The 21,034-nt window shown below is 48.3% G+C and overlaps 1 protein-coding gene across 6 annotated transcripts in view; it reads right to left on the bottom strand.

Annotated features, from left to right (window-relative positions):
• Positions 1 to 21,034, bottom strand: part of SLC6A17 (solute carrier family 6 member 17) — a 41,044-nt gene that overhangs the window by 9,544 nt on the left and 10,466 nt on the right. For 4 of the 6 annotated variants that reach the window (XM_038749672.1, XM_038749671.1, XM_038749669.1 and 1 more), the window contains 4 exons: positions 12,563 to 12,934; positions 6,745 to 6,902; positions 5,061 to 5,187; positions 1,859 to 2,040 (listed from right to left, as the gene is read on the bottom strand). In XM_038749672.1, the coding sequence (XP_038605600.1) occupies positions 1,859 to 2,040; positions 5,061 to 5,187; positions 6,745 to 6,902; positions 12,563 to 12,848 (753 nt within the window). In that variant the 5' untranslated portion in view covers positions 12,849 to 12,934. Of the gene's footprint in view, positions 1 to 1,858; positions 2,041 to 5,060; positions 5,188 to 6,744; positions 6,903 to 12,562; positions 12,935 to 13,192; positions 13,265 to 21,034 lie in introns of all 6 variants that reach the window. The other 2 variants (XM_038749670.1, XM_038749674.1) reach the window with 1 other exon arrangement.

The following is a 21,034-nucleotide window of genomic DNA, read 5'->3' as shown; positions in this document are numbered from 1 at the left end:
TCACCTTCCCCCAACCCCAGCTCCAGAGCCCAGTTTTTCCCCACCACAGTGGGCCGAGTACTGGGGGAAAGGGCAAAGATCTCCAAACCATCCTCAGATGGCACCCTGGGCTCCCCACACATCACCTGAGCCATGGAGACTGCTGCCCGGTGCCTCATCATCCATTCCTGGTCACCAAGGGGGCTTCCCATGCTCATCTCTTCCATTGCTTTCCACTGGCTCACAGTCCCCTCCCTCCCCTTCATGCCCAGCACACCAATGCCCTCCCACCTTCAAGGTCCTTCTGAAATCACATCTCCTCCAGGAGGCCTTCCCTGATCAGTCTCACATTTCCACACCCTACTTCCACCCCATTTCTACTTCAGCACTTCCACCTCACCTAACCACATTCTATTTTTAAAAGGTATTTGTTAAGCACTTTCTAAGTGCCAGACACTGTTCTAAGTGCTGGGGTAGATACAAGGGAATCAGCTTAGACACAGCCCATAACCCATATGGGGCTCACAATCTTTCAGATGAGGTAACTGAGGCATAGAGAAATTAAGTGACTTGTCCAAGATCACAGAGCAGACACGTGGCGGAGGGGGTTAGAACCCAGGTCCTTCTGACTCTGAGGTCTGTGCTTTATCCACTAGGCCATGCTGCTTCTTGATACTTGGGTACGCAGACACCCCAAAGCACTTATGTATCTTTCTACTGTAGTACCTCCTCTTTTCTGTAACTTATTCTAATATCTACATCCTTCGCTAGACTTTAAGCAGGTGCTTGGAGCAATTACGATGTTGAGATCTTGGGAGGGGTGTGATCTGAGAGGTTAATAGATTGTGAACCAAAGGATCAGGATGGAAGAGAAAGAGTGACGGAAAAAGTAGTTGGAGGTAGCCTTCAAGAACAGCCCAATCAGCAAGCTAGGAGAGATGGAAGATGGCATTTGGGAGATGAAGGGCTTCAGTGCTCTCTCTACCCTTGCTCTCCTCACGTGCTCAATCACCCTCTCTCATCCAGCCAGCTGTTCTGGAGGCCTGCCTCCCCCTCCCCAACATGGTGGACCAGGAGTCCATGGGCTCAGACCCAAGAAAGCTTGTCTGTTTATGGAAGCATATGTATTCACTAAAATGTGCAAAATCCATGAAGTGTCAGCATTTGCATCTAATGATCTTTCCCCTTTTTCTCTCCCCCTGTATCAAAACAAAAACTCTCTGGATTGCTTAGATTATGATAGGGACAATCACAAACTTCATCCTGGATCCTCCACCATTAACCCTAGTAGGCCAGTTTTCACAAAATGCCATGTTTTGCCCAGCTTTTACAAAATGCCACATTAAATGGAATTGCAAATCTGCAGTGTGGAACCCAGACCTGAGACATTTTAAAGAACTGGGCACTTAAAACTGAAGACTGCTTAGGTGTGGTATGGTAGCCCTGAGTCAATGCCTAATTGGCATCCTCAACCAGTGGAGGGGAGAAGGTGGAGGGGAAAAGACCCTGGCACCAACTCTCCCTTCCAGCCCTGACTCCCACATAATAATAATGATAATAATAATAATAATAATAATAATAATAATGGCATTTATTAAGCGCTTACTATATGCAAAGCACTGTTGTAAGCACTGGGGAGGTTACAAGGTGATCAGGTTGTGCCACGGGGGGCTCACAGTCTTAATCCCCATTTGACAGATTAGATAACTGAGGCACAGAGAAGTGAAGTGACTTGCCCAAAGTCACACAGCTGACAATTGGTGGAGCTGGGATTTGAACCCTTGACCTCTGACTCCAAAGCCCATGCTCTTTCCACTGAGCCACACTGCTTCACCTTCCTTGTCTCATAGCCAAGGCAGATGCCAAGCCCATCACCCACCTTTCCAGAAGACTGGATTCCCTTGACCACAGCCATGCCCACGATGCTCCAGGCAACCAGGAGGCACAGCGTCATCTTCCAGTTGAGTCCCCCACTCTCTGAGATGGAGTTGGAAATGTCCAAAGCCTCCCGGTACCAGAAGTAGGTCGTGGCCGAGCTCTTGTCACACTCCGCTTCCACCACTGCAAGCAATCCAAAACCCAGAAGACTCAGGGGCCAGGGGCTCCTGACTGCCTAGAGAAGCCCCTAGGAAGACCTGAGGTCCTGGCAGGATGTAGACCGACCCACATCCACTACTTACCAGACAGACCAGTGGCCCAAAATAATAACTGAGGCACTTAAGCACTTACTTTGTGTCAGGCACTGTACTAAGCGCTGGGGTGGATACAAGCAAATCGGGTTGGACATAGTCCCAAAAGTCATCAGAGGGTCACTAGATTGGGATCCAGTCTAGATGGTGTAATTCTCTTTCAGCACTCAGAGGCTCCCAAATGAGTCTGAACCATACTTTGGTCTGGCTGGATCCGAGTCCCTTCTTCCAACAAATTTCTGATCAGTCAATCAATCAATCAATTGTATTTATTGAGCGCTTACTGCGTGCAGAGCACTGTACTAAGTGCTTGGGAAGTACAAGTCTGCAACACATAGAGACAGTCCCTACCCAACATCGGGCTCACAGTCTAGAAGGGGGAGACAGAGAACAAAACCAAACATACTAACAAAATAAAATAAATAGAATAGATACGTACAAGTAAGATAAATAAATAAATAGAGTAATAAATATGTACAAACATATATACATATATACAGGTGCTGTGGGGAAGGACAGGAGGTAAGATGGGGGGATGGAGAGGGGGACAAGGGGGATAGGAAGGAAGGGGCTCAGTCTGGGAAGGCCTCCTGGAGGAGGTGAGCTCTCAGTAGGGCCTTGAAGAGAGGAAGAGAGCTAGCTTGGAGGATGGGCAGAGGCGCCAACGACTCCCCTCTCCAACCACTCCCCTCCACTCCCCTCTCCTGGCCCATAGTTCATCCTCAGTTGCCCAGAGGTGCCTTCTACAGGGACAAACTTCCAATTCCTTACCACCACCTCGTCCCTTTCTTTAAATGATATTTGTTAAGGGCTAACTATGTGTCAGGCAATGTACAAAGCGCTGGGATAGATAAAAGAGTGTGAGCCCATTGTTGGGTAGGGACTGTCTCTATATGTTGCCGATTCGTACTTCCCAAGAGCTAAGTACAATGCTCTGCACACAGTAAGAGCTCACTAAATATAATTGAATGAATGAATCAATAAAAGCTAATCAGGTTGGACACAATCCTTTAAATGGTATCTCAAGGCCACCTTCTCCAGGGTTCTTCCTCTGACTAACCCCATTAATTTCTGCTTGTTGAAACCTTCCCTTACTTTAGTAAAGGAAGCAGCATGACAGTGGATAAAGTACAGATCTGGGAGCCAGGTCCTGAGTTCTAATCCTAGTTCCACCACTTCCCTGCTGTGTGACCTTGGGCAAGTTACTTAACTTCTTTGTGCCGCAATTTCCTCAACTATAAAATGGAGATTCAGTACCTGTCCTTCCTACTTGGACTGTAAGCCACATGTGGGACAGGCATGGTATCCAGCCCACTTAACTTGAATCTACCCAGCGCTTAGAACAGTGCTTGACACATATAAAGCACTTAACAAATACCATAGAAAGTTAAAAAATAGAACTGCCCCAGGGAGCCCCAGGGAGACAGGGGTGCCAGATTCCCAGATCCTCAGGCAGCAGGGAAGGCAGCTGAAAAATCTTATAAATAAAAACTATGGTATTTGATATGTACTTACTATGTGCCATGCAATGTATTAAGCACTGGGTTAGATACAAGATAATCAGGTTACACACAGTCCCTCTCCCACATGGGGCTCATAGTCTAAGTAGTAAGATGAACTCTTGGCTTCAGGGCTGTCCATCACCTCGCCCCCTCCTACCTCACCTCCCTTCTCTCCTTCTACAGCCCAGCCCACACCCTCCGCTCCTCTGCCGCTAACCTCCTCACTGTGCCTCGTTCTCGCCTGTCCTGCCATCGACCCCTGGCCCACATCCTTCTCCTAGCCTGGAATGCCCTCCCTCCAAACATCCACCAAACTAGCTCTCTTCCTCCCTTCAAAGCCCTACTGAGAGCTCACCTCCTCCAGGAGGCCTTCCTAGACTGAGCCCCCTTTTTCCTCTCTTCCTCCCCTCTCCATTACCCCCACCTCTGCCCTACAGCACATATATATTTGTACATATTTGTTACTCTATTTTACCTGTACATACTTACTACTCTATTTTATTAATGACGTGCATATAGCTATAATTCTATTTATTCTGATGGTTTTGATGCCTGTCTACATGTTTTGTTTTGTTGTCTGTCTCCCCCTTCTAGACTGTGAGCCTGTTGTTGGGTAGGGACTGTCTCTATATGTTGCCTACTTGTACTTCACAAGCACTTAGTACAGTGCTCTGCACATAGTAAGTGCTCAATAAATACGATTGAATGAATGAATGAAGACATAGGATTTAATCCCCATTTTACAGATGAAGAAACTGAGGCCCGTGGAAGTTATTTGCCCGAGGTTCCACAGCACAGGAGAATGGGAGAGCCAGGATTAGAAGCCAGGCTGACTCCTAGGTCTGGATTTGTTCCATTTGGCCGCACTGCTACCCAGGAAAGAAACTATTTTCAGACCCAGCTCTGGATTTGGCTAGACAACCAAACCAAATTGGGGATGTTCATTCTCAAGACCTTAGAGGGTGGCAGAGGAACCCTGTAATCTAGGTAGTCTCTATAGTGGAGTGATAGTAGACTGAGAGGAGGACTTAGACAGGCCTTCCTGGAGTAAGCAGCTCAGGCCTGGCACGGAACAAAAGGAGCCCTCCAGGGAGTGCAGTATAAAAACTGGGGTTTATAGCTCTCCCATCACTCATGTGCTTGGGCAAAACGTCAACCATCCCCACGGTGGATGACATGGTTTTTGTTTTGAAATCCATTAAACCCCAGCTCAGCCAGCCAACCCAAACTGTTATCATATAGGCAAGTAGAGCCCAGTGAAACATGTACACTGTGACCTGCGAAGCAGTCATATCAAGCTCTCCTCTCGGGCTGTCCCCTCCCTCCCCCCCTCAGCCTAGAATCCTCCCCCACCACCCCCACACACCCACGGACAATCGCTTGGGCTCACCTGCCATGGAACCATTTCTGACCACTGGACACTCGCTCCAGGGCAATGGGTACTGGAAGGACTTGAAGAAATAGAAGATGCTCCAGCCAATAATCACATTGTAGTAGAGCCCGACAAAGAGGCAGACCTGCAGGGTGGAGCGACCACAGGTGATGAGTGAGACACTGTCCTTGTCCCCTGTCCCCCGAACTCATCCTGGGGACCTTGAATATTCCCACTTGCAGAGGATCAAAAAATCCAGAGGGCCAGGGATAAGGCTGCCAGATCCGGGGTTCAGTAAGAACTGAGATGGTGGATTCTTCTAGATGATGACACCATGGTTACTTTCGGACACACACACACAAACTCATGAACTGTAGGGATGCCACGGCCAATGACAGTGGGAACCAGGAACCCATGGCAACAGGGCAGATACAGTTCAATCCTTCAAGCCCATCAGCAATAGTGGTGCTTGGCTGTTCTTTTTTTATGGTATTTCTTCAGTGCTTACTATGTGCCAAGCACTGTACTAAGTGCTGGGGTGGACCCAAGGTTGTCAGGTTGGACAAAGTCTCTGTCTCACATGGAACTCTCAGTCTTAATCCCCATTTTACAGATGAGGTAACTGAGGCACAGAGAAGTGAAGTGACTTGCCCAAGGTCACACAGCAGACAAGCGGCAGAGCTAGGATTACAACCTAGGTCCTTCTGACTGCCAGGTCTGCGCTCTCTCCACTAGGCCACACTGCTTCTCTCAGAGCCTCCCAGCAAGGAGATGCAGAAGTCTAAGGGGATTCTCTGGCTCTGAGCCACAGGGAGTGTGGCTATGGGAGGCTGGGATGTTTAAGATGCTATCTTGTAGGGAGGCAGGGGCATGGCCAAATTGACCTCCGGAGGGCCACTATCAGGTTTTGCCATTCTGCAGGAGCCATCAGGGAGACTGAAGGAACAGTGCCATCTGACCTGTCCTTCTTGTGGCATTTGTTAAGCATTTACTATGTGCCAACCCCAGTTCTAAGCTCTAAGGTTGATACAAATCAAGCTGGAGACAGTCCCTGTCCCACATTGGGCTCACAGTCTTAATCCCCATGTTTTACAAAGGAGGTAACTGGGGCTCAGAGAAGTAAAGTGACTTGCCCAGGGTCACACAGCAGACAAGTGGTGTAGCCGGGATTAGAACCCATGACCTTCTGACTCCCGGGCCTGTGCTCTATCATTATACCATGCTGCTTCTTGTGTCCGTGACCCTGGAGGTTGGCAGAGGAAGCTTTCATGGGGTGGAGGAAGGGTCTCACCAGCCCAGGCAGGGGACCGCTGCATCCAGCTAAGAACCCCCTGGACCAATGTCATAGGATCTGATGTTGGTCTTTTCCTCTTAGATCATTCTCCCAATCCCTGAAATGCAGCAGCTGGATCAGGGGTTGAAGGCTGTGGCAGCTGGCAAACATCTGGAAATAAGGGCCCAGGGTGGGAAGGGCCCAGGGTGGGAAGTTTATCTTGGGAAACGTTCAGAGAAGTCTGCGAGACCACAGGATCCCAGCCAGGGTGCAAGTCTTAGACAGTCAGTCAGTCAGTCAATCATATTTATTGAGTGCTTACTGTGTGCAGAGGACTGTACCAAGTGCTTGCCTCCCAATCTGACAGCAGCATGGGGGTCCTTCTGCCCTCCCTCTCCCACCAGGTCCCGCCCGATCCCACCCACTCACTATGCAGCTGGATAAGCCGATGCCTCCGAGGCGAGGGCACACATAATGCCATACGCCGATGCTGCCCCGGCGGATGCGCTGGCCCACGGCCAGCTCCAAGAAGAACAGAGGGATCCCGATGATGATGAGTAGCACCAAGTAGGGCACCAAGTAGGCACCTGCAAGAAAAGAACAAGCATCAGGAAGTCTGGAGGGGTGGCAGGGGCAAGGACAGGGGGAAAGAGAGGGAATCCCAGTCTGGCACCTCACATGGACCCACCTCCTCCAACATCCTCCTCCAACATCTAACAACTCTCCCCGCCTTCACAGTCTTACTGAGGATACATCTCCTCCAAGAGGCCCTCTCAGACTAAGCCCATCCTTTCCTCTTCTCACATTCATTCAATCGTATTTATTGAGCGCTTACTGTATGCAGAGCACTGTACTAAGCGCATACTCCCTCCTGGTTCGCTCTGACTTGCTCCCTTTGTTCATCCCTAGCATTTAGAACAGTGCTCAGTGCTTAGAACAGTGCTTTGCACATAGTAAGCACTTAATAAATACCATCATTATTATTATTATCCCCCCTCCTAGCCCCATAGCACTTCTTTACATATCTGTAATTTATTTATTTGTACTGATGTTTGCCTCCACCCCCCAGACCGTAAGTTCATTGTGGGCAGGGAATGTGTCTACTGTTGCACTGTACTCTCCCAAGTGTTTAGTACAGTGCTGGCACACAGTAAGCGCTCAATAAATACAATTGAATGAATAAATCTTTCCCCCTTGAATCCCAGCAGCCCCAGTGGTAGAAACCCAGCCACCCTCTCTAGCATTCAGGTTTTTAACACAGACCCATGCTCAGCACTTATTCAATAGTTTTGATATCTCTCTCTATAAATGCTTTTCTCTCTCTCCTTCATTGCAGTCTAAGCTCCTTGGGCACAGGGAATGTGTCACTTGTTTGTTTTGTATTTGCCAAGCACTTAGTGCAAAGGATTGCACCCAGTAGGCACTAAATAAACACTACTCACACCAGACTTTGAACTGGCAGACTCTGGCTGGCCAAAGCCTTCCAACACTGTCTGATTCACACATGTGTTCTAACCCACCCATGCCCTTGGTCCATGTGGAAAAACTCCTATTCCCACATGGGTAATTTAAGCCACAGTCCCCATGCTCTCAAACATCCAGATACCCTTCTGTCAAGATCCGGCCCAGCGCTTAGTACAGTGCCTGGCACATAGTAAGCACTTAAATACCATAATTATTATTATTATTATTATAACATGTGCCCTCTTCTATTCATGCATGCATGACTACCACCACAGACCCAAGAGGACCACAGGTGTAACCATTTTAACACTCACACACACCACTATACACAGGGTCATATATCATCCTGGACTGTACAGGTTCACATCCACATTAGAAGCAGCATGGGAAGCAGCGTGTCTTAGTGGAAAGATCCCGGGCTTGGGAGTCAGAGGTCATGGGTTCTAATCCCAGCGCCACCACTTGTCAGCTGTGTGACTTTGGGCAAGTCACTTAACTTCTCTGTGCCTCGGTTACCTCATCTGTAAAATGGGAATTAAGACTGTGAGCCCCACGTGGGACAACCTGATCACCTTGTATCCTCCCCAGTGCTTAGAACAGTGCTTTGCACATAATAAGCACTTAACAAATGCCATCATCATCATCATCACCATCACAGTGCACTGAACCTCAGAGATGCTTAATAAATGCTATTACTACTACTATTACTACTACTACTGTTATTATGAGGATGTATTCATTCATCTAGGCACACACCTACACACTGCTCCTCCAGGGGTAGTTTCAGCCACATCAGCAACCACTGTATACAGAAGCACACACACACACACACACACACACACACACACACACACACACACACATCTCTTTGTCCACATTTGGGCTTATACAACACAAAGGGAATCTCCTAGCAGACTAAAACTGGAAGCACACTCCAAGCCAAAAATCAGGCAACCTTCATCTGCAGCTGATTGGGGGAGGCCAGAGAGAATTTAGCAGTTCAAGAAAAGTAACCGGGGTGACCACAAAAAGACAAATCAGATCTTGCCAACGATTCTGCCTTATAAAGCCATCTGTGGGCCAGGAGGCCGAGAGGAGGTGGAGGCGTCTGGTCCCATTCAGGCACATTCCCGATTCTCGGTGACAGGGCATTTAGAAGGAGAATTAAAATCATGTTTGGGCACAGGCGAATGCTCCCAGCTAAGGGAGCCAGCAGTTGCAGTGACAGCGTGCTAACACTATCCCCGACCTCCATCACAGAGACCGTCAGCCCTGTTAGCAAGCTCAGACATCTCATTCAATCACCGCAACACACCCCAATGCAGCCCCAACACACTCTCCAGCTCACTCTGGCCCACTCAGTGGTAATCATGGTTCTTCACCAACTGAGAAGCAGCAAGGCTTAGTGGATTAGAACACAGGCTCAGAGGACCTGGATTCTAATCCCGGCTCCACCTCTTGTCAGCTGTGTGACTTTGGACTTGTCAGCTGTGTGCAGTGCAATCCACTGCACACTGGAGGAGCAGTGTGTAGGTGTGTGCTTAGATGAATGAATACATCCTCATAATAACAGTAGTAGTAATAGTAGTAGTTATAGTATTTATTGAGTACTTCACATCTCTGTGCCTCTGTTACTTCATCTGTAAAATGGGGATTAAACTGTCAGCCTTATGTGGGGCATGGACTATGTCCAACCTGATTAGTTTGTATCTACCCCAGTGCTTAGTACAGAGCCTTGCACATAGTAAGCACTTAACAAATGCCATTTAAAAAAAAAACCTGAGTGGACTGTAGCGCTGGGGTTTCAACCTGTGCATTTTTTTCCAACATTACCCTAATTAGTACAGTGCTCTGCACACAGTAAGCGCTGTGAGCCCGCTGTTGGGTAGGGACCGTCTCTATATGTTGCCAACTTGTACATCCCAAGCGCTTAGTACAGTGCTCTTCACACAGTAAGCGCTCAATAAATATGATTGAATGAATGAATGAATAAATACAATTGAATGAATGAATGAGTGGTCTCAAGCAAGAGAGCTTAGTGAAAAGGGGACCTGGGTTCTAATCCCAGCTCTACCACTTGCCGGCAGTGTGACCTTGAGTGAGTCACCTCACTGCTCTGTGCCTCAGTTTTCTCATCTAAAAAATGGGGATTCAATACCTGCTCTCCCCAACCACCCTTAGATTTTGAGCTCCGTATGGGAGAAAGATTGTGCCTGATCTGATTGAATTGTATCTTCCCCAAAGTTTAGCACACAGTAAGGCCTTAGCAAATTCCCCAATTATTATTGTGTCCAATGGTCTGTGGACACTCTACCTCAAGGGTCTCAGGTTTCACCTAAAGTTTCTCCCCTTCCCCATTCTCATCTCCTCCCCTCTCACCACTCACACACACAAAGTCAGCTTCACAGTGGAGCTTATTTATTCTATTTATTTTATTTTGTTAATATGTTTTGTTTTGTTCTCTGTCTCCCCCTTCTAGACTGTGAGCCCACTGTTGGGTAGGGACCGTCTCTATATGTTGCCAACTTGTACTTCCCAAGCGCTTAGTACAGTACTCTGCACACAGTAAGTGCTCAATAAAGACGATTGAATGAATGAATGAATGAGCAGGAACTGAGGGAGCTACAGCAGTCAGAACAATCAAGAAATGAAACTGTTTTTGTTGCTTCTCGCACCTCTGCCAATGGCTGTTATTTATAATAATAATAATAATTGTGCTATTTGTTAAGGGATATTTGTTACCACCACTCCTGCTACCAGTTAGCTCCCTAAAGTCTATACTTCTGGGGGCAGGGGCTGCTTCTTGCTGTGCTCCCAGCAGAGGGCTGAGCTTGAAGAAGCCAAGAGTAGTAGCAGGAGGAGCAAATTCACTTCTCATGTAGTCCAGCTGCTGTGGATTGGCTTCTTCTAGAATCCCTAGACTTCTCACCTCATCAGAGCTCAGGGAGAAGTCGCCTGGCTGTTCCAGAATCTGTCACTGCCTCAATATTTATTTGTGTAGTACCTGGGTGGCCCTCTACTGTATAAGCTAGTTGTGGGCAGGGAACGTAATCAATCAATCAATCAATCAATCAATCGTATTTATTGAGCGCTTACTATGTGCAGAGCACTGTACTAAGCACTTGGGAAGTACAAATTGGCATCACATAGAGACAGTCCCTACCCAACAGTGGGCTCACAGTCTAAAAGGGGGAGACAGAGAACAGAACCAAACATACCAACAAAATAAAATAAGTAGGATAGAAATGTACAAGTAAAATAAATAAATAAATAAATAGAGTAATAAATATGTACAACCATATATACATATATACAGGTGCTGTGGGGAAGGGAAGGAGGTAAGACAGTCGGTCAGGGAGTTGTGGATGGACTGGGGGACGGTGACGGAGATGTAGCAGAGGTCGAGGACGGACAGGTTCCTGAGGAAGAAGTACATGGGGTTGTGGAGGCACCAGTCAAGTGTGGTGATGGTGATGATGAGGAGATTCCCTGACAGGGCACTCTGTTATATTGTGATCTCCCTGGCACTTAGTATAGTTCTCTACACACAGTAAGTGCTCAATAAATACGATTGATTGGTTGATTGATTGGTAGCCCCAGGAATGGAAAACCTCTGCCTTAGAAACAGCAGAAAAAGATCAGAGACCCAGAACCTCCATCTTCTGGGTCTTCCCCTGTGCTTGAGCTTAGCTGTTTATGGTGGAGAAAGGGAGAGGAAGGAGTGGGAGAGGGCTAGGGACTGGTGTGCGATGACATACCAACTTCCCATGGCTTTGAATTCCACTTGTGGATACTGCATCCGTCCCCCTTGCCTGGGTGCCTAGCAGGTTCAGCTAAGGCCGGGACAGGGTTCTGAGAGCTCAGGCCACTCACTGCCATAACCTCCCCCTGCAATCCCTGATGCCTCTTTCCTGTTCCTCCTGCCCCCAGCTCCCCACTCAGCAGACCCAAGACCTCACTCTGCCCTGCAGCCAGCTAGTTAATGGCATTGTGAGGTCCTGAGGGTTTCAGACTTGAACCCAGGAGTCGTAGCACTCCTCTTCCAATCTCGACTCACCATCTGGTTCTCCTCCTCCCCACACCCAATGGCCCACCGCGGGATCACCATTGGATGATTCACAAACTGGCCTTGATGGGAAGCTTGGGGACTTAATAATAAGAATATTTGTACAGTGTTTACTATGTGTCAAACCCTGTTCCAAACACTGGGGTAGATACAAGATAATCAGGTTGGACACCGCCCCTGTCCCACATGGGGCTCACAGTCTAAGTAGGAGGGAGAATTAGGTATTGAATCCCCATTTTACAGTTGAGGAAACTGAGACACAGAGAAGTTAGGTGACTTGCCCAAGGTCATACAGTGGAACAGTGGTAGAGCCGGGATTAGAACCCAGGTTGTCTGACTCCCAGGGCCATAATCTTTCCACTAGACCATGCTACTTCCCTAGCAGACCGAGGGCAGCCTGAAACTCTCCCAGATGCAAAATCCCGAAATATCCTTATAAGTCCTGGGAGGTTTCAAAGAGCAGGGAAATGTCTGTATCTTCTTCCCATGGGAGGGTGAGGAGCACTGAGCTTACTGACGTAATTTATTCCACTCCCTTTGGGTGACGGAAGTCAGGAGGAAAGAGAGGGCAACACCATTCTGGCCTATTTAGTTTGGTCCTGACAATAACCACACAGTACCCACCCTTATTTCAAACTACTTCCTGTCCATCCATTCTCCCAGTATCCTCAGCTGGTCAGTAACGGCGAAAGACACCTCCCCTCAGTGGCTTCCTACCTCCACCATTTTTCTGGCACAAGTAGGGAAATCTCCAGACGTTCCCAAGGCCCACGGAGAAGCCGATCTGTGCCAGGATGTACTGTAGCTTGCTGTTCCAGGCGGGCCGGTCCTCTGCGTCCAAATCTTCCTCTGCACCCTTCTGTTTGTCCGGGGCTTCTCCTGCACCATCCAACACACCATGCTTGTAATCCACAGGCTCCTCGTGGGCCAGCAGGTCGGCCACTGACTGGGTGACCTGCTCATGGCTGTGCTCCCGCTGGGTCACCTTGCTATTCTTCGGCATCTGGCCTCTCTTGGGCCCTGTGGCACCCAGTGACCACGGAGAAGGTGGGATGGGAGTGGCCTTCAGTGTCTTTTCATGAAGGGAACCTGGAGGAAGAGGATTCATTCAATCATATTTATTGGGCACTTACTGTGTGCAGAGCACTGTACTAAGCACTTGATGACATAGAAAGTTAAAACAGCATCCCTGGGCCAGGGCAGGAGGGGAGAGGGGCATGCCCCTAGGACCCAAGGAGGGGACACCCAAAAAAGCTGCTTCTGAGGTCAGAGGGGTCTCCACCTGCTTAATTAGAGAGACTGGGGTGGGGGCGCAGTTATAATAGCAATAATTTATTAAGCACTTACTATGTGACAAGTGCTATGCTAAGCACCGGGGTCGATACACTGTATTATGCTGTCCCACGTGAGCCTCCCAGCCTAAGTAAGAGGGAGAAAAGATACCTTAACCACATTTTATTAATTGCGATAGAGCCCGTGCTTTATCATAGTGGAGACAGCATGGGTCTGGGAGACAGAAGGTCATGGGTTCTAATTTCAGCTCCACCACTTCTCTGCTTGGTTGGCCTTAGGCAAGTCACTTCACTTCTCTGTGCCTCAGTTACCTCATATGTAAAATGAGAATTAAGACTGTGAGCTCCATGCAGGACAGGGACTGTGTCCAACCTGATTTGCTTGTATCCACCCTAGTGCTTAGTACAACTCCTGGTACTTAGTAAACACTTAGCAAATACCACATTTTGCAAACAAGGGAACTGAGGCCCAGATATGTTAAGTGATTTGCCCAAGGTGCACAGATCATCATCATCATCAATCGTATTTATTGAGCGCTTACTATGTGCAGAGCACTGTACTAAGCGCTTGGGAAGTAGAAATTGGCAACATATAGAGACAGTCCCTACCCAACGGTGGGCTCACAGTCTAAAAGGGGGAGACAGAGAACAAAATCAAACATACTAACAAAATAAAATAAATAGAATAGATATGTACAAGTAAAATAAATAAATAAATAAATAGAGTAATAAATATGTACAAACATATATACATATATACAGGTGCTGTGGGGAAGGGAAGGAGGCAAGATGGGGGGATGGAGAGGGGGACGAGGGGGAGAGGAAGGAAGGGGCTCAGCCCGGGAAGGCCTCCTGGAGGAGGCGAGCTCCCAGCAGGGCCTTGAAGGGAGGAAGAGAGCTAGCCCGGCAGATGGGCAGAGGGAGGGCATTCCAGGCCCGGGGGATGACATGGGCCGGGGGTCGACGGCGGGACAGGCGAGAACGAGGCCCGGTGAGGAGATTAGCGGCGGAGGAGCGCCGATGTGCACATGCACAGATGTGCATATAGCTGTAATTCTATTTATTCTGATGGTTTTGCCACCTACTTGTTTTGTTTTGTTGTCTGTCTCCCCCTTCTAGCCTGTGAGCCCGTTGTTGGGTAGAGACGAACTCCATATGTTGCCGATTTGAACTTCCCAAGTGCTTAGTACAGTGCTCTGCACACAGTAAACACTCAATAAATACAATTGAATGAATGAATGAATGAATGAATGAATGAATGAATGAATGTCACAGCAGGCAAGGGGAAGATTCAGGATTAGAATCCAGGTCTCCTGACTCCCAAGCCTGTGCTCTTTCCACTAGAAAACCCACCATGTTTTTCCGGGGGTCCCATCCTCAAGGCCAGAGGAGGTTTGGTTGAAAATCCATGCTGAGCTCCTAGGAAAAACAAATATTGGCCCCCGGGCCCCTGGCTGGTGCCTTGCTCATTCATTCATTCAATCGTATTTATTGAGCGCTTACCGTGTGCAGAGCACTGTACTAAGCGCTTGGGAATTACAAGTTGGCGACATATATATGTTGTTGCCTTGCTCCTGGGTGGATTTTTCCATCTCAGGTGTCAGTAAGTCAGTTAGTCAATCGTATTTATTGAGTGCTTATTGTGTGCAGAGCACCATACTAAGCTCTTGGGAGAGTACAGTATAACAATATAACAGACACATTCCCTGCCCTCAGTGAGTTTACAGGCTAGAGAGGAAATAGCTATTAATATAAATAAATGAAATTACAGATATGGACATAAGTGCTGTGTGGGTGGGTGGAGGGGATGAATAAAGGGAGCAAGTCAGGGTAATCCAGAAGGGAGTGGGAGAAGAGGAAAGGAGGGCTTGCTCAGGGAAGGCCTCTTGAAGGAGATGTGCCTTCAACTGAGTCCCCACAAGTGCCACCATAACTCTCAGCCTGCTTGATGCTCCCACCCACTGAACCAAAACTGCCCTCTCCATGCAACCCCGGGAGAGTTGTGAGTTAAGGGGTGAGGGTGGGGGTGACACAGACAGAGGGGAGGGAAGAGGGCCCCAGTGTCTTGGGCTTTGAAAGGTGCCCAGGCAGATAACTGGAATTTGTTAAGCGCTTACTACATCCCAAACCCTGCACTAAGTGCTGGAGTTGACAAGGATAACTAGTCAGACACAGTTCCTGTCCTATCCAGGTGCACTCTTACCCTAACTTCCATGGCTCAAGGGACTCACCCATGTTGAACTGACCAGGCCCACGAAGAGCCCCAAGGCAAAGCCCAACGGCCCTCCAATGCTAACTTCCTCACCTCCCGAGGGCCAAGCCCTGGACTGCTCCAACCTCCAGCATCTGAGCAGGGAATCGAGCACAGCTGCTTTGCTCCTTGCCAGCAGATTCCAGGGTTATTCCTCCCTGCTGACACTATCAGATAATAATAATGATAATAAAAATAATAATAAAGGTAGTTGTCAAGTGCATACTATGTGCCAAGCGCTGTTCTAGATATAAGGTCATCAGGTTGTCCCACACAGGGCTCACAGACTTAATCCCCATTCTACAGACCAGGTAACTGAGGCCCAGAGAAGTTAAGTGACTTGCCCAAAGTCACACAGCTGACAAGTGGCAAAGCTGGGATTAGAACCCATGACCTCTGACTCCCAAGTCCTTGCTCTTTCCAGTAAGCCACGCTGCTTCTCTAGATGGAAGTAGATGGAAGACTACATGTGAGAGAGCTGGTTCTAACAGTGCAGATAGCATCTACACACAAGCTGCTGGCTGTTCCCTCTCCCTCCCCCTCAGCTTCCTCCTCTCCTCCTTTGTCTCTCACTCTTTGCTACTTCTTTTTTTAAGGGAAACTTAAAAGGAATCCCAACCTTTTGCTGCCTACCAAAGCACCTCCTAATTAAAAGGACTTGAAGGATTTGGAAAACAGCTTGGAAACCATTCCATCCTCCTTCCTGAGAGAGAGATTACTCATCTGTGTAATTATATTAGCACAGCAACGGCCTCTGAAATGGCTAGGTTTCCGTCAATTCTGCCATCTGTGTATCACCTGGTGATTTCAAGGCAGAGTGGTGGGATTGTAGATGGAGGCAGAGATCCCCCAACCATTAGGAGCTGCAGACCATTTCCTGCCCATGGTAATAATTACGGTATTTGTTAAGCACTTACTATGTGATAGACACTTCCCTAGTGCTGGGCTGGTTACAAGCAAATCAGGTTGAACACAGTCCCCGTCCCACATGGGACTCACAGTCTCAAACTCCATTTTACAGATGAGGTAACTGAGGCACAGAGAGGTGAAGTGACTTGCCCAAGGTCACACAACAGACAAGTGGTGGAGTCAGGATTAGAACCCTTGACCTTCTGACTCTCAGCCCCGTGCTTAACCCATTACGCCATGCTGCTTCTCTGCTGGTCACTCCCAAAGTTCCTTGTTGACTCCTGCAAGCACTCGGGTACATGAGTGGGTGGCAGGAAGAACCCTGGTGTGCTGGCTTGAGCTTGGGTCTTGAGTGGCTCATGAGGGTCAGTTAGGTCTCAGGGAGAGTGATCGATTCCTGACTTGGATTCTGAAATCTCTGTTCCCCTTGGGACTAAGGAGGGCTTTGAAGTTCTGGGAACCTGAGCAAAATGACCTAGAATGCCCTCTGTCCAAAGTATTCTAGGGCAAGACCTCACGATGCCATCTCAGCTGGTAGCTGGTGCCATTGGAGGGAGCCAGAGTGACCTTGGACAAGTCATTTAACTACTCTGGGCCTTAATATCATCATTAAAGGAGGATTAAATACCTGCTCTCTCTCCCCTTTAGATGGTGAGCCCCAGTAGGTCAGAGACTGTCCTATCTGATTCCCCTCCCCACAGCACCAGTATATATGCTTGTACAGATTTATTACTCTATTTATTTTACTTGTACATATTTACTATTCTATTTATTTTGTTAATGATGTCCATCTAGCTTTAATTCTATTTGTTCTGACAACTTGACACCTGTCCACATGTTTTGTTTTGTTGTCTGTCTCCCCCTTCTAGACTGTGAGCCCGTTGTTGGGGAAGGACCGTCTCTATATGTTGCCAACTTGTACTTCCCAAGTGCTTAGTACCATGCTCTGCCCACAGTAAGCGCTCAATAAATATGATTGAATGAATGAATGAACCCAACACTCTGTACAGTGCTTGGTGAAGAGTGCATGCTTAACAAACACCACAATTATTATTATTATTATCATTATTATTATAGTATTGCTAATTACTATTATTATTACTAATCCCTACAATGCAGCCTCCAAAATTTCCACCCAGGTAATTGCTGCTTCACCTCAGGGTGGTAGGCCTCACCTTTTTTTCCTTCTTTAATGGTATTTGTTAAGCAGTTAATGTCAGGCAGTGTACTAAGCAGCGGGGTATTTACAAGCTAATCAGGCTGGACACAGTCCATGTTCCAAATGAGGCTCATAGTCTCAGTGCCCATTTTACAGATGATGATGATGATGGTATTTGTTAAGTGCTTACTATGTGTCAAACACTGTTCTAGGCCCTGGGATAGATACAAGCTAATCAGGTTGGACACAGTCCATGTCCCATGTGAAGCTCACAGTCTAAATCCCCATTTCACAGATGACATAAGGGAGGCATAGAGAGGCAAAGTGACTTACACTGTCAGGCCTTTGCTCTATCCACTAGGCCACACTGTTTCTTTATAATTCTCTAGGCCTTCTTCGCTCTTTTTGTCTCTACTTCCTTCTCCTCCCCTTTTCCTTCATCAGGCCTCACCCCCGGCCCACATAGGAGGCTCCTGCTCCTCATGGGTTCTACTTTCTTCCACGCCCGAGGGTGGGGTTGAGAGAGCAGTATTGATTTCTCAGGGCCAATCCTACAAAAGGTCCTTCCCCAAGCCCCCTCCCCGCAGCCTTGGAGGTCCCCCATCCCCTGCCCCACCCTGGCAGAGAGCAGGAAGGAATCTCGTTGGCTCAATCATCTCTAAGCCCCATCTCTGTGGCAACCGGAATTGGACTCCCTCCCCCCATGTCCCCACCCCTTCCACCCCATGTTTAGAGAGTCCCTGCCCAGGGGCAACCTACCCAGAGAAACACAAAACATGTGTGCAGCGGTGGACCCATGGGGAGCAGGACACAGGCACCATCCTGTCCTCCCAGCCCGCACTGCTGCCTTTCAACCCAAGCCGGGAGCAAGGTCAGACGGCCTCCCGAGATATCAATCACTGGCCCATCCTGGCCAGCCAGCCCCTCCTCTGCTACTTGGTCTGCACGGGATTCAATCAGAACAATCTGCAATGCATTAGGGCTGATTTACTATTCATTACCAAACAACTGGAGAAAATCAACGGGAATTCCAGCCAGTCTGCAGTGTTTATCTTGATCCTGAACAACTGGAGAGAGCATTTTCCCGCTGAAAAACCCCAAGGGAATGGCTGTTTGCCTATCAAGGGAGCCTTGGTGGGCTACCGTCTGGGGTATTTCTGGGTTGAAAGCAATTGGGACTCGAGCGAATCCAGTTCTGCTGAGCCTTTAAAGTATCGTGTGCAGCATTAAGTATCATTACAGCAACCACAGAGAACAAACTGGAGGCCCAATTATTTCCTTCTTCCTGTGAGGTGCCTGTTTAGAGGTAGTACGTCTGCACTCTGAGCAAGTGAGTGCTCATGGCATCAGACTGAGAAGGCAGAGCAGATTTACCAAGCCGCATATTCTGTCCTCAGGGAGACGAAAAAACTCCACCCAGATCCTTAAGCCATCTAATGAAGGCACCCTTTCTACTTGTGGTTCAGTCTAAGTTGAGAGTACAAGGGCAAAAGTGGGCTACTCCTGGGGGTTACTGAGTCAGGGTCCAAAAGGGGAGGGAGAAAGCTGTCAAGTCATCCCAATCTCCTTCCCCAGTGACCCCACCACCTGCCGCTGGAAGTCTTGGCCCTGAGGTCTCAGCTCAGGGGCCCAGTGCCATCACCTTGACCTGCTGGGCAGGGGTCATCAGATCCTGGCCTGAGAGGATCCTATCTCTCAGAGAAAACAGCAGAGACAGGGCATGGTCAGGGATTTTCCCTGTGAATTCCCCTTTCTCTGTGTGAGTTTGTTTGCCCCAGTTCCTGTGAGCCCCATATGGGACAGGGACTATGTTCAACCTGATTAGTCTGTATCTACCCCAAAACTTGGAACAGCGCTTGATGTAGTAAGCACTTAACAGATATCATTATTTCCACTTGAATCAGAGACCCGACCTCACTCTTGCAAGGTCACAGCAGAACCATCCATTTTCTCCAAAGGCAGCCTGCAGCCCCAGGACAGCGAGGGACACAGGTGACAGTGATCCTCTAGGTGACAGAGAGCCGGGATCTCCTCAGCCTCTGTCCTCACCATCCCTTTCCTAGTGGTGGGGAGAGAAGGCCTTGGCCCACATGCTGCCTGTACTCAACACTTTGACTCAGTCTACCCAGACTGCTTTGCAAACTCTTAGGCTCTTGGTTTGAACTCCCTCAGGTCTGGAACCAACTCCCCCTTACTTTGACTGACTCAAACTGAGTTCTGTGGCCCGGATCCTGCCTGATCTACTAGTGATAATAATAATAATGATGGTATTTGTTAAGCGCTTATTAAGTGTGAAGCACTGTTCTAAGCACTGGGGGGGATACAAGGTGATTCAAGTTGTCCCATGTGGGGCTCACAATCTTAATCCCCATTTTACAGATGACATAACTGAGGCACAGAGAAGTTAAGTGACTTTCCCAAAGTCGCATGGCTGACAAGCGGCGGAGCGGGATTTGAACCCATGACCTCTGACTCCCAAGCCCGTGCTCTTTCCACTGAGCCATGCTGCGAGGGAAGCCTAAATTCTCACGGCAATCACCCAGACCTCACCCTCCATTTAAAAATTCACCCTCTCTAGGAAGCCAAGGAGGTTCTAGGGCTGACTGCCTCCTAGCAAGTCTCTAAACTATAAGCTGGTAGGGAACATCCTACCCACTCTGTTATTTTGTTCTCTCCCAACTGCTTAGTATAGTGCTCCACACCCAGTAAGTGCTCAATAAACACGATTGATTGATTTAGGGCACCAATCAGATTATCTGGTCCCAGAACAGCCAAGCCACTTTTGGGTTCCTTTTCCACTCCCAGTGTCCTGTGAGATCTACTGAGCATTACTGTGTACTAAGTACTAAGTGCTTGGGAGAGTTCAACAGAGTTGGTAGTGTCACTGCAGGAGGAGCTGAGGAAAGGTATGGGTCTCTGCAGACCGCCTCCTCCTTGAAGGATCCAGAATGCTGGTTTTCAGTAATCTATCCTCAAAGCTGCTCTGTGCACCCCATTGGCAGCCCACTTCCCTACCACCCAGCCACTTCTGCTCCCATCCCATAAAGGTGAACCCCTCCCACACCAGGTCCACCAACCCAAACGCTGCAGATTGATGAACTCCACTGTCTTTGGAAAAAAACAATCAATTATATTTATTGAGCACTTGGGACAGAGTTGGTAGACATGTCCCCTGTCCACAATGAGCTTACACTTTCCCTAATGCCTGAGGTCAAAGACCAGCAGCAGAGAGGCATCGCTTCACTCTTCTGGAGGGGGTCACTGACCGGTGCAGTGGATCCTTAAAGGGTCACTGATGTTGTATTCTACTCTAGAAGCAGCATGGCTTAGTGGATGGAGCACGGGCCTGAGAGTCAGAAGGAACTGGGATCTAATCCCAGTTTTGCCATTTGTCTGCAGCGTGACCTTGGGCAAATCACTTAACTTCTCTGCACCTCAGTTATCTCATCTGTAAATGGGGATAAGAGTGTGAGCCCCATGCAGGAGAGGGATTGTGATCACCTGGCTAACTTGTATCTATCCCAGAGCTTAGAACAGTGCTCGGCACATAGTAAGCACTTAACAAGTACCATTTTTGT

The sequence above is a fragment of the Tachyglossus aculeatus genome, chromosome 7, assembly GCF_015852505.1.
Source record: "Tachyglossus aculeatus isolate mTacAcu1 chromosome 7, mTacAcu1.pri, whole genome shotgun sequence".
In the NCBI taxonomy this organism is placed as follows: Eukaryota; Metazoa; Chordata; class Mammalia; order Monotremata; family Tachyglossidae; genus Tachyglossus; species Tachyglossus aculeatus.
Note: the sequence above shows the minus strand (reverse complement) of the source record. Positions and strands in the feature narration are given on the sequence as shown.